Here is a 13,193-nt window from a genome sequence, read left to right on the forward strand (position 1 = left end):
CTCCCCCTTCGCTCCTCCATTTCTTTCATTTTTCCCAAGCTCAGCTCATCAAAAGAGACTGCAACAACATATTCCAGGTAAGAACAAAAGACAGACAGCTGACAAAAGACTTTGTTTGCTTGTCTGCGATGAAGGCAATTAACCTACTGCTTTTAAATACTATGGAATTGTGTTGTTAAAATTATACATGAATGAATTGTTTTTATTGTAATAAGAATGGCACAAAATTATTGTTTTCTGCTACTTGCTTTCATTGTTTTAAACATTAGACATGATTATCTTGCTTTAGAAATCCACTTGAGTTAGTATCTTAATATCAATACTGAGTGTTCATCTATGCATTTGATAAACCAAATTAAAATATTCTCTTCCTCCTCCTGCATCAAAATATCCCCAAGTGACGAAGGACACACATCCTTCCATCATGCCGGAAGTCGCCCACCTGGCCTCCATGAAGCCGCAGTTGCCCACAGCGACCCCAGGCCCCAGTTTCAATGCCACCCCAACGACCACCACCGTGTCACTCCCATGGGAGGAACTGCACATGCAAGTGCACACCATCCTGATTGTTGTTATTTTTTGTGTGGTCTGCTTGCTGCTCCTGCTGGCCTTCTTCTACGCTTTCTGTTTCCACTGCTCTATTGGCTCATCCCCCAAAGGCTCGCACAGAGCCAATGGGTGCAGCCTAGATCAAGAGGACGCCACCTATAAGTGCAGTTCATCTGATAACCAGTCAGTGGGGAACATTGTCTGACATGGGAGGCAGGAGAACTGATATTTGATGACAATGTATTTATGTTAGAATTACTCTGTTTAGAATGGTCTTGGTCTTGTTGCAGTACTGAAAATTAAAACCTGCTTAAACCACAGCATTAGCTTTGAGACATCGGTCTAACTCCCATTTGATTTGATAATTATGTGCCTGATATTGATTTCTGCAGTAACAGGCAATCACAGGCTTCCTACTAATTTAGTAAGGTGCAGGTACATGTGCATATATATCAGGCGAGAACACAGACTCACAATAAGAAGATATCTATATTTATTTATATCCAGGGAGAAATGTGTTCCAATGAAAAAGTGTAAAATATTTGCAAATGTAAATGTGAGTTTGAGCGCAAAAGCCTTTGAGTGACAAAACAAACAATAACAAACTGATCCACAGGCAGCTCAGCAGTCATCTCTCTTTATTTTCACCAAGCTGACAAGCGTTTACATTGCGCCGTGGCCACGTATTTGACGAGACTGATACAGAATAATGAATTCAGACGTGCGAGATGAAGGAGAGAGGAGAGAGAGGGGACCGAGGAAAAACTCGAGAGTGATTTCCTTTCTCGCAGGACGAAAAACAAGATGTCAAATCTACAAGGTGCAGCAGAAAGAGACAGTGCAGGAAATTACTGGGCTTGTGTCCAGCCGAACCGTGTGGCAGTGAACACTTTATGGTGCTAAAACATGTTACACAATGGGCACACACAGCAAAATTCTTCAGCGTTTACTTTTTAGTGGCAATTGCCTTGAGATGACTGATATGAGGCATTAATTGGAGAAGTGTGTGTTCACTCGTGGGGCAGATAGAGCTCTGAGGCAGCTGTTCAAAATGATCAAAGAGTAAAATTAACACTGATGGCTGCGATTGATTTCCTTACTGTCAGAGCTAAATAAGCGCTGATGGTTTTGCTATGCAATATAACACCACCCAAGGCCACTAGGGATTTCAAGGATTACAGTCTAGTCCAAGTGCAAACAACATGTGATCAGAGATTGCTGTGGCATTGCTACTAGAACGCCCCAAGAAAAGGCAAAATCACAGCAAAAACTGCATTCCTATCTGGCATTTGTCTTAACATTCACAGCTTTGTGTTGACTTGTACAAAAAGCGCTCTAGATACAGTAATACATATGTATTACTGGCTATAGCATCAGCTAGCATCTGCCTGAGCGCCCTGTCATGGTTCACGACACGGAGCACATGGCGCTCTTGGAGCAGCGGGAGTCACAGGAGCTGTCGCGCGATTCCATAATGGAGTCTCTGCCGTCAGACTCAGGTGAGTCCAGTTCCAGGTGAGAGTCCTGGAGGCCGTCCTGCAGAGCGTCCTTATAGTGGGACTGAGGAAGGAACAGCTCATTTTGTCACACAAATAACAAAAAAGAAACACGAACACTAATCATCATTAAAATTCTAGCACCAGATATTCCATCTCACCTTATGCACAGACATCTCCTCCACCCGGCACTCCTCCATCGACTCCTCCAGAGAGTGGCCTGAAATCTCCATCTTGATGCGATGAGAGCGAATAGACTTGACATCATCCTCATCCTCCCCTGCCACCAGAGGAAAAACCTGGGGGCAAAGACAGAAGAGGACTCGAGGAATTAGTGATGACGACCGTGGCAGTGAAGCAAATGAGAGTGTAGACCATTCAAGCATGTCTTAGCTGTATTTTTACCAGTCCCTCCTCATCCCCTGTGGCCTCAGGGCCTGAGATGGTGGCCTTGCTGATGGCCTTGCTGATGGTCTGAGTCTCAAACTGAGGACACGCTGCCTGAGCATTCCCATCCTTGTCCCTCTTTCCCTTCAGCCAGTAAGTCTCAATGTCAACATTTCCCTAAAAACGAATAAAGGGAAGAGAAAAGTAAAAGGGATTTAGGTTTAGACATAAAGGTTCCTGACATACGAACAAATATTCAAACTCATACTGTATGCTCACAGGCGCAGTTTCTGTTATGGAGGTAGAAAATGGCAGGTTTTCAATGGTAAAATTCCCCCGATGAAAAATGAGCCACTACTGGATTCTTGAGATTGGCACCTGTAATCAGCTACCTCGGAAACCTTCGAGACTCGCTTTGCTGGCATTATCACTGAATGTACAGCCTCAAAGTCAGACCCACTGATAAAATAGACTGGCAAATCAACAAGCAAGCTGCAATTACCAGCTCTGAATACTAAGCATGCTGATTCCCCAGAGCTGAGAAAGTTTTTACTGAATATAGAAATTCTTATGTATTATGCACTTTCTACTTTACTTTAAGCATCGTTAATACATCAGTTTGTGTGTTCCTGGCTGCATATACTTTAATTGCTCCTCTGGGGATAAATAAAGAATCTTTGACTTGAATTGAATTGTTCATATGTTCTGCAGCAAATGATAACATGTTGTTATAATGGCTGAGTAAATGCAATTAGTGTGGTGGTTGTAGTTGCTATGGTGATAGCTGTGACCCCTGACCTTGATGGTAATGATGCCCCTCCTTTCGAAGATGAAGTGGCTTCCTTTCAGGTGCTCATAGGTGGCACTGCTGAGCTGAATGTGCATCTCCTGATTGAGATGGACAACGACCAGTCACAGCAAGATCACAGAGAAGTAGAGCATCGCTGTAGTTAATATATGTGGATTGACTCAGCTACTCCCTGCTGCTCTTAGCCTCTTCTTTTGCTTTCTCATTACTTTTCCCTACCTTGCCATTGCTCTCCATGGCAGATGCGGTGTGGACTGTGTCACCGTGCAGACCGTAACGTGGCATCTTATGTCCCACCACACCTGCCACAACCATGCCAGAGTGGATCCCTGCGACCGGAACAATAGGTTAGTTCACTGAGTCAAACACCGACATAAACACACTGACAAAAGTTTGCACTCTTCCTACCCACCAACACGAATCTGTATGTTGTTGCCGTTGGAGGGGTCTTTGAGGTGATCGATGGAGCGCACCATGTCCAGGGCCATGTCACAAATGTTATGAGCGTGGTACTTAGTCTTCTCTGGAGCCCCGGCAACCACCATGTATGCATCTCCAATAGTCTCAACCTAGGAAATGGCCAACAACAGCTGCTCTTCAACAGGAGCACTTATGTATAAAGTACATTACAGAAAGGGGGGAAAAAAACAGATGTGCCAACCTTGAAGACACGGTGCTTCTCGCTGAGTGTGTCAAACAGCGTGTACATGGTGTTGAGCATGGAGACCACCTGCATGGGAGTGATGTGGCTGCAAATGCGAGTAAATCCCACTACATCACTGAAGAGAATGGTCACATCTGGGAACACCTGGGAGAAAAGTGACAAGGAAGTTGATGAGCACGCAGGTTGAGAGGGGAGGAAGGCATTCATGAGCCATTTTTAATGTCTGTACTGTTATGCACCATCAGGAAGCCACTCTCACTCAACTTGAACTTCACTATAGCAAAAAGTCTCGAATAGGATGACTCCACAAGTAGCAAGAATTCAGAGGATTTATGTGTGGGTGTGGGTGTGTGTGTTTAGATACCCCGTTACTGTCTACAGTACATTGAACTCTGTTTGTTCTTCGAGGCCCAACATTAAAATATATTATGTACTTTGGTACATGAATGTGAGTTAAAGAGATGTCTGTACATTGAAGTTATAGCCAGCGGCCAGCTAGCTTAGCTTAGCATAAAGACAGGAAACGGGGGGGAAACAAAATCTGACTTCCACCATCTCTAAAGCTGATTAATTAAAATGATAAGTCATGTTTGTAATTAGTAGATTTCGGAGGTGCTAGTAGGAGGATTATGTCACCTTCAGATAGAGGTAGGTTAACTTTTTCCTCACGTTTACAGTCTTTGTGCTAAGATAAGCTAATGTAACTTTTTATTGACTGTACAACCTTAAGAATGGCATCAGTCTTCTCATCTAACTTTTGGTTAAAAAAGCTGGTTAACATATTTCTCAAACTAATGCTTTAAAAAGCAGCAAACACTGGGACAGCTGCTTCTGTTGTTTTAGGCACTTTAAGTGTAAAATCATGGGCAAATTGTGGAGTATATATGGCACTGTCTACAATCCTGACCTCACAAGTGTTTACAGCCGGCTCTCCTTTACGCAGCCTTTTAGCCACCGGCTTAGGGATCATCCTGTACAGAAGGTCATCAGTCTTCTTCATCTCATAGTCCAACATCTTCATGCTCTCCTCCAGCTTACTGGACTTCTTTTGCTCCTGCACTCACAATGGGGAGCAAGACAGAAAAAAACACTGTTAGTTGGCATCCATTTCTTTTATCTCAGGTCTGTGGGCAGAAGGTGATCTGGGGCTGCTAGACGAAGGGCTTCAGAGCAACTTTGCATAATACAGAGTGACAAGTGAGCTGATCACACATATAAAATGCAGCTGAACATTTGGCTCAGGGAACCTGTATGAGAGCTCTCTTCAGCTCCTCTGACTGCTGAGTCCCCGCCAGAACCAGGTCTCTGCTGGAGTCGTGCATGCTCAGGTCATTGATGTACAAGCCAGTCTTAAACATAGCACTCAGACTCTCCATCCTGCACACACACGTACAGACAGTGTAAGAGAGAAAAATAACATCATAGATTGAATAAATGATAGTAGCAGTATGAAAAAAACTCTGGAATTAAAAGGCCGTAATTCTGACAGATGTTATTTTATGTTTCCTATAGTATAAATAATGTAAGTTTTGTCAATACAGGCATAAGCACATTTGCTTGCAAAACAAAATGTTTTAGAAGAGGAGGGAGATGTTTTGGTAATGTACTCTGTGGAAAACACTCTCAGTTGCAAATGGGTTCCCATTAGGCTCACAAGAGCTGCACTGTCTGATTACAGGCTAATTAGCAGCTCATTTCATGCATGGTAAGTGCTGTTAGAATGGGCCCCTGATTTGATTCACTGCCCAGGCTTTTATTTCCATCCTCGTAATTCAGTTTAGCTCTTGCTGCTTTTTAGAATGTTTTACTTTTCAACTGCAGTGTTTTAATAAAGATCTGTGTCTGTGGGTGTGTATGCATGTGTCTGTGCGCATGCATGTGTGCGTGTGCGTGTGTGTGCGGGTGGGCCTTACACAGGAGTTCCCAGGAAGATGATGGACTCCCACTCTGGCATGTATCTCATTTGTCCTTTTAGTTTCAGGCAGCGGCTCCCATCGCCCCAGCTCTCCATCGCATTAGCGCTGTTACCATCTAAGAGGAACAGATTCAAATGCCAAAAAGACAAACATTTAGAGAGGCATGTTAGGTTAAATTTCAGCAGTAGATAATAACTGCACTGTGTTACCGATGTCATCCTAATGAATATAGCAGTTTAGCATTTTTTAAGGAATGGTTCAACATTTTGGGAAATATGCTTATTTGCCTTCTTGCAGTTGGAAGAGAAAATCAATATCACTCTCATCTATGAAGCTGGAGCCAATTAGCATAGCTTAGCATAAAGATTGGAAACACCTAGTCTGGTTCTGTCTAAAGGTTGATGACAGCTAATTACATTCTGTGGGTTTTGCGCTGGACTATTTCTTGGATGGGAGCAGTGACTTCCTGGAGTCTCTGTCAGTTGCCTGGCAGCCACACAGTGAAAACAAGACTTTAGAAAGTCATTGCTCCAAGCCAAGAAGACACATACCCCCCACCCCCACCACATAAGATCATAAATCCTCTCCTTTTCACTTCAGTTTTTTGTACTTTAGAGGTGCTGCTAGGTCGATTTTGGTTACCTATGGATATTTCCCCCCATTTTTCAGTCAACGATGGTGACTTAAGCTGCTGGCACCAGCATCATATTCAGCACACAGACATGAGAGTGATTTCGATCCTCTCATCAAGTCAACAACTCTCAACAAGAAAGCAAATCAGCAGTGGATTGTTTTGTATTTTAATGTGTCTGTGTCTTTAATAGGTTTCATTTTGTCATTGTCAGCCAGACTATTTCAGTATCTGTATGCCCAGGTCTTGCCATGTGCCTTTAGATAACAGAAGGGTTGTGACCTTTGTAATCGTCTCCAATGATGGACTGGAAAGCCATGAGCTCCACATCTACATCAGCCGAGCGATTGGCATTTTCATAGTCAGAATCTGTGGAAAAACAGGGTCAACCATCAGAGCCACAAACATTCATATTCACGCCATCCACTCATGACAAACAGGGCTGGGATCAGTTCCACTAAATTCGATCAATTTAAGTTGAATCAAGACATCAAACAATTCAATTTCAGCAACTGCAAGACCTCCTAAACTCACAACTTTAATTCAGCTGCGTTTTCAAAGTCAAATGTTGATGTTTGAGCTCTTGTATGAGAAAAGACATCCATTTTACTGCACACCTGCTCTATTTCTTTTATTTAATGAAACACAAACTCAGCATGTCTTTTGTGTCTGTCTGCGGTGAAATTGATCTGACCACAAGCCTGTGAGTCCTTGACCATCAGACACACACCCCTGCGAGTGTTTACATGGCTCCCACTCTTACTCTGGACTCGGTTGTGAAGGTTCCTCTCCCTCTTCACAGGCTCCTTGGACATGATCTCAAACAGGTTGTTGGGGTGAGAGATAATCTGTGCGCAGATTACAAAGTCAGTATCTGTAATCTGTTTAAAGCTGATATTTTAAGATATATTATTGTTTATAGCAGTGTGCCGCCCTTAAAATTTGACCTGACATGGCTGGAAATGTTAAAACTGTCTGCAATGGGGACACGTTAAATGATGTCTCACCATGTTCCAGGTGAACTCCACAAGGGGGCGAGCCAGCAAGAAGGCGTCATTGATCTTCTTCCCATCCAGATCAGGGAAGACTGTGGCCAGGCCTGAGCCCACATTATGCACCACCATGTCCTAAAGAATCAAAGACTCAGTGACTGTTCTTTCATTTAACGCTTCATTTCATTCATTAGCTGGCCTTGGGAAGTTGAGGAGGGTAACTCAGAGGGATTACCTGTCTGAAGACAATATTAAAGGGGAAGACCTCAAAGAAGAAGTCTGAGGTAATGGGCAAAATCTCCTGCTCTTCTTCATCCTCCTTCATGATGTAGCGGTAGGCTGAGTTGTCGAAGTTCAGCCTGCACAGACACACAGATCAGTTTTAAGTTTAAAGCTGAGGACAAACTGTGGGGGAGGATGTTTTCATTTCTCCTACTGAAGTAAAAGTGCTAATACAAAACTGTAAAAGTACACATGATCAATAAAACAAACTTATCAACAGTAAATGTATTTGTTTTGCAGAAAAAAGCCTCTGTGGCTGAAATCTTATTTCATTATTGGATTGATAGTAGTGATGCATGAGCACACATGCAGCATTTTACTGTTGTGGTTGTGTAGTTTCTTTTAACTGTGTGTTCACAGTTAGGGGTCTCACAAGATACTGTAAATCTGAGGGGCAACGAAATAATTAGAATGGGATAGAAAAGAAGAAAAACAAAGATATGTAAATGTTTTGATGTTTGTCTAATCTTTGCTCCTTTTTGGTAAAATGTTGTTTAATTTTACCTTTAACAGTTTAGAGGGGAAATCATACATTAAGAGGTCACAAGCCTAAAAGGTTGGTAACCACTGGTTTCATGTTTTTATGTAACATCCTAATCTGTGATTAACTAGTACCAGGGCCCACCAGTGAGTATAAAAAAGATGTGTGTGTGTGTGTGTGTGTGTGTGTGTGTGTGTGTGTGTGTGTGTGTGTGTGTGTACCTCATGGTGACATGGGAGTAGTCTCCGACCATCTGCTCAGACAGCACCTCCACATGGATGTCAGTGTCGTAGAACTGTTTCCCCATCTGCCTCAGCTGACCCATGGCGTAGTGCAGGTAGCCTTTACGCTTACTCCTGCGGGCCGCAGAGGAAGAAATTTCAGTGTCTTTCCAAAGAGATTGATGCCACAGCTTTCAATATTTTTGCTCTGTGCTTCTATTTTTACATCTGATGCCTGATAAATCTGCCCCTTTCAACCCTCTGCCCCCCTTCCTCCTCATCTCAGACCTGTAGTGGAGGGTGACTCCAGTAGCAGACTCCTCTTGGCAGAAGAAGGTTGGGGGCTGCACCTTGGGGTAGCTGAAGCGCAGGTATTCATGGAGGTTGTCAAGGCCGTTGACAAAGTCGCGTACATGACGGCCCAGCACCTGAAGGAGGAGACAGAGGGAGACAGGCCACATCTAAGAGAGTTGCTGTACCATTTTTAATTGGACTCTTAAAAGGACTCTCCAGTGATTTTACACAGAAAGGTCAGTTTATTCATCATGGGAAGAACTAGTCATCCTGTGAAAACAGTTGCACAGGAGACGGAAGCAGGGGAAACTGCGGAGGTGTGAAGACCAGGAAAGAAGTGTGGGTGCTTTATTCTTGAATTCTCGGGCCCGGTCTGTCTCACACACAACACAGGGCACAGAGATTTTTGCTCTGCTCCAGCGAGACTGTGCATCCGGAGCAGAGGGGTGAACATTCACCCACTGGAATACATTCAACAGTCAAAGTGACCTGTCGTTTGTTTTCAGCCAGTGGTCCTGGTTAACAGTAGGGCTGGCTCTAATAAGGCATTAATTTTAAATGACTTTTTCACCTCCTGTGATTTGGATTTTCTATTTTTGGATGAATTTTTGTGGACTGGTGATGGTGAGTCAACCATTTTTTGTGAATTGTGTCCAGCACACTGTTTCTTCATTAACACCCCCTAGGTGTGTTGTTAGAGGGGGTGGAGAGGCTATGGTTCTGGAGCATCAGGATAAATTATAGACTCTTTCTTTTGGAAGCTATTCTACATTTGAATCACAGATTGTACAAATATAATGTGTGACTAACCCTCTAGAAAATAGAATCTATGACTATTCTGTGTCTTCATCTGGCCTCCCAAACCAGATAAAGACTTTATACCAGGTTTCTCTCACTTCCTGTCTCATATTGTTCCTTTGCATGACAATCTGTTGATCTTGAGTGATTTCACATATAAACCCACAATGTGCAAACAGTCATGCACACAACCTCCCCCCATGATGTTGTTCCCACCTGTATCACAAAGGATACTTTTGATATAATTGGTCCTAGCATGCAAGTTACTATTAATTCTTACTTAGCCTCTGGCATTGTTCCTGTAAGTTTTAAAAATGCAGTTGTTCATCTTCTGCTCAAAAATTATAGCCCTGATGCTAAATGTTTAAATTTCATCTCTAAAATGCCCTTTGTTTTAAAAAATAATGGAGAAAAATTGTACTGTAAAAAACTGTAACCATTCCTCACTACCAACAAGATCCTTGATCTGTTTCAATTAGAGTTCAAAGGCCTATACAGCACTGAAACAGCTCTGTTAAAGGTGACAAATGATCTGTTACTCTCTGTTGACTCTGGGGAAAATGTCATCCTGGTTTTACCAGATCTCAGTTCTGCCTTTGATGATGACATCTTTTTGATACATCTCACCAACAGTGTGTTGGTATTAAGGGTACAGCATGAAACTGGTTTAAATCCCATCTTAAACATAGGACATTCTCAGTGGCTATAGGTCACTTTTCCTCTGCCCCTTTCATCTGTGGCATCCTTGGAGGGTCCATCCTGGGGCCACTTCTATTCTGTCTGTACATGCTCCCTCTTGGAAACATTATTAGGAAGTATAACACCTCCTGTCACTTCAGTGCTGATGATTCACAGCTGTACCTCCCACTAAAAACTTAGGATTTCCTACAGCCTCTCCTGGACTGTTCTGATGATACTAAAGGCTGGATGGTAAATCATTTTTGGTCCCTGTAAGTTCAGAAGCTGTGTCAGGAGTAAGCTAGTCACCTGACCCCATATGAGGAGACCAGAAACCTGACAAACAAATTGGTTCTGTTGCAATTCCCTAAATGTAGACCTTCCCCAGTCTTCGTTAAGTTGCCTCCAGATGGTCCAAAATGCACCTGCAGGGATGTTGACTGGTACTAAAAGTGCTAGCACATCACTGCAGTCCTGGCCTCCTTTCATTGCCTCCCTGTTCATTTTAGAATTCAATTTAAGACCTTGTTGATTGCTTTCAAGCCTCTTAATGGTCAGGCCCCATCTTATATCACAGACCTTCATTCTCTGGCACTCAGCTCCTAGGTCTCTTATATCTGACAGCAAATCTCTTTTGTATGTCCCACGGTCATGAACTAAAAGGTGACAGATGCTTGGCAGTTGCTGCTCAACCATTATAAAGCCAGCTGCTGTTAGAGATGTGTTCCCTCCATCTCTGGTTTTTTAATCTAGACACATTTTACTCAGTGGCCTTTTTGGTCCACTAATTTTTCAATCTATTATCATGATTTTTTTTTTTTTTTTTGTCTTTATATTTTAATTTTTCTTTAGTACAGCACTTTGCTCAGCCTTAACTGTGTTTAAATATGCTCTGGAAATAAATTTAACTTACTTATTTTGGAAGATGTGCAAAATCTGTCATGTCATGAGTTACATTTTCACTCTTCGTTTGTCTAAGGACTTCATAAAGAGGAAAATGTAATTTAACACAACAACATTCATTAATCTCTCTAATTGGCAGATGTTGTTTTGAAATACAAAACAATACAACACAATAATACATATAAAATACCATTAGGGGCAAAAAAAAACAAAACAAAAAACATCTCATCAGCACAATGGAAGATACATACTCTGGTTTTACTGTGTATTTAATAATTCTCTCACATATCCACCAAAAGACACAGTTCCGAGTCTGAGATCTTTTCTCACCTTGAGGATCCTGTCATAGCCATACTTCCCCACAAAGCCCAGGAAATAGACACCCCAGGAATTCATCAGCTCATTGTAGGGCGTGCCTGTCACTCCACTGGCTGCCTTTGCAATTCGGGGAATCACACTCTCACTATACACCTGCAGATACACAGACGCAGACACTATCACTTGGAAAAGTAGATTTTTTGACATCAGAACCATGAAACGTCAGACAGAAGCAGACAGAGTGACAGATAAATCTGCAAACAAGTTGACTTGGACAGACACAGCCGGTACCAACCTCAGCTATTATTATTCTATGCATACACTACATCAGATAATTCATTTTAGGAGCACAGACACTGTACCTGGTGGGTGACAAAGGAGTGTAACCTGACATCTGCTCTCTCTCTGACCAGCTTCCACACATCATCTCCATACGACTCCTTGATGAAGTCGTGAAGACTCTCGCACAGCAGCCCGTACATTATATCTCCCTGGATTGAAGCTCAAACTGAGCAACTGTCAAGACGTTTGACTGATTGACTTCCAGCAGTCCTCCCAAAGGCACCTGCAAGCAAATAAGAAAAGTTCAGAATGATGACTTTTTCAGTGCTGCAAGCTGAATTTAAATGTATGTAGCTTTCAGCGTTAGGCTATAAAAAGCCATGCATTGAATGTTGCTGCTTTTGCCTCCTCCTGCTCTCAACGCTATACCTGACGTTTTGAACTTCCTCAGACTAGCCAGCCAAATAAGGTTTCATCTGAGGGCCAATAGGGCAAATGGTTTTAAAGGTGGCCTAATTACACAAGCTCTCATGTCTGAGAGGGCCTCTATTGTTCTTGTGTCAGCTGTCAGTGCCTGGTGGTTGTGCACCTCTCTCTATGTGACATAAACACACCACGGAAGCAACCTCTCAAACACAGATGACTCCAGTCACGAGAATTCATCCTGTTTTCATCATTGTTCTCTGCTAGAAAAAGACTCTTAAAATCACTGAGTTATTGATAGATACTTGATTCATAATAACTCCATTTGTAATGAATTGTCATAGGCAGTATGTTTGAATAAAGTGGAAATGACAGATTGATTCTAATCACTGAGGCTCTGTGTGATTCAGCGCCACACAAAAGCTGAAACTTTCCTTGTTTAAAAGAAGGCTACTAACACAATCTGGTTTCTTTTTATAAAGCAAACTTGCTTTTTTTCTACTAAACAAACACATTTGGCAGCAACTATTCAACTTCCATTGTGTGTCTACAGATGATTTTCTGTGACTCAGGATGACTCCACATTTTCTTTCAGAGGCTTGGAGGTGTCCCGCTGGGGGATAGTGGTATTGTGGAGCAGGGCAGGTGCGAAATCGATATCCAATCTCAACAGGGATAAAGAAAATGTTTTTTCCCTCCAGGCTCCTGCTGAGCTCAATGAATCAATTTGTTGGGGGAGGGGGGTGGGGCTGCTCGATAAAGACAAACTTGAGTTCAAAAAGGGCAACCAAATATAAAGTTAAAGGGCATCACTTCTGCTGTAACACATAAAAATGAGTTTAGGCAGAAATGACAACTGGAGTTTCTGAGCAGTTGGTAATGAATGAAAACCAATGGCAACAATCTTTTACAATACTAAATAACCGAGAGGCACACAGAATGCCCCTAACTCACAGCAGTGTGAAAGAAAAGGACGTCAAAGGGTCTCGCACCATCAAAAATGGAAGAGCAAACTGCCTTAGAGATTAACCTTCGACTGCAAACTGGAACAGGGAATCACAACCTCTGGT

The 13,193-nt window shown here is 42.5% G+C and overlaps 1 protein-coding gene and 1 long non-coding RNA gene across 3 annotated transcripts; one reads left to right on the top strand and one right to left on the bottom strand.

The window, feature by feature from the left end:
- LOC108899204 (uncharacterized) lies at window positions 1–869 on the top strand. The gene is made up of 2 exons (XR_001963526.2): window positions 1–77; window positions 399–869. It is a non-coding gene; the product is annotated as an uncharacterized LOC108899204 (long non-coding RNA).
- A 301-nt stretch (window positions 870–1,170) lies between these two features.
- LOC108899202 (soluble guanylate cyclase 88E) lies at window positions 1,171–12,221 on the bottom strand. Of its 2 annotated transcripts, XM_018699510.1 has the most exons (20): window positions 12,130–12,221; window positions 11,781–11,983; window positions 11,431–11,571; window positions 8,716–8,855; window positions 8,428–8,562; window positions 7,679–7,802; window positions 7,459–7,578; window positions 7,215–7,299; window positions 6,734–6,820; window positions 5,818–5,935; window positions 5,152–5,281; window positions 4,812–4,958; window positions 3,902–4,048; window positions 3,653–3,809; window positions 3,460–3,569; window positions 3,231–3,320; window positions 2,451–2,609; window positions 2,207–2,344; window positions 1,915–2,109; window positions 1,171–1,884 (listed from the first exon to the last, which is right to left on the bottom strand). In XM_018699510.1, exons 2-19 carry the CDS (start codon window positions 11,898–11,900, stop codon window positions 1,957–1,959), a joined length of 2,301 nt encoding a protein of 766 aa, XP_018555026.1. In that variant the 5' UTR covers window positions 11,901–11,983; window positions 12,130–12,221; the 3' UTR covers window positions 1,171–1,884; window positions 1,915–1,956. The 2 variants fall into 2 exon arrangements, with proteins under 2 accessions (XP_018555026.1, XP_018555025.1); XM_018699509.1 differs by having other exon boundaries at window positions 1,171–2,109.
- Window positions 12,222–13,193: the final 972 nt, after the last annotated feature.

Source organism: Lates calcarifer, linkage group LG8 (genome assembly GCF_001640805.2).
Source record: "Lates calcarifer isolate ASB-BC8 linkage group LG8, TLL_Latcal_v3, whole genome shotgun sequence".
Lineage (NCBI taxonomy): Eukaryota > Metazoa > Chordata > Actinopteri > Centropomidae > Lates > Lates calcarifer.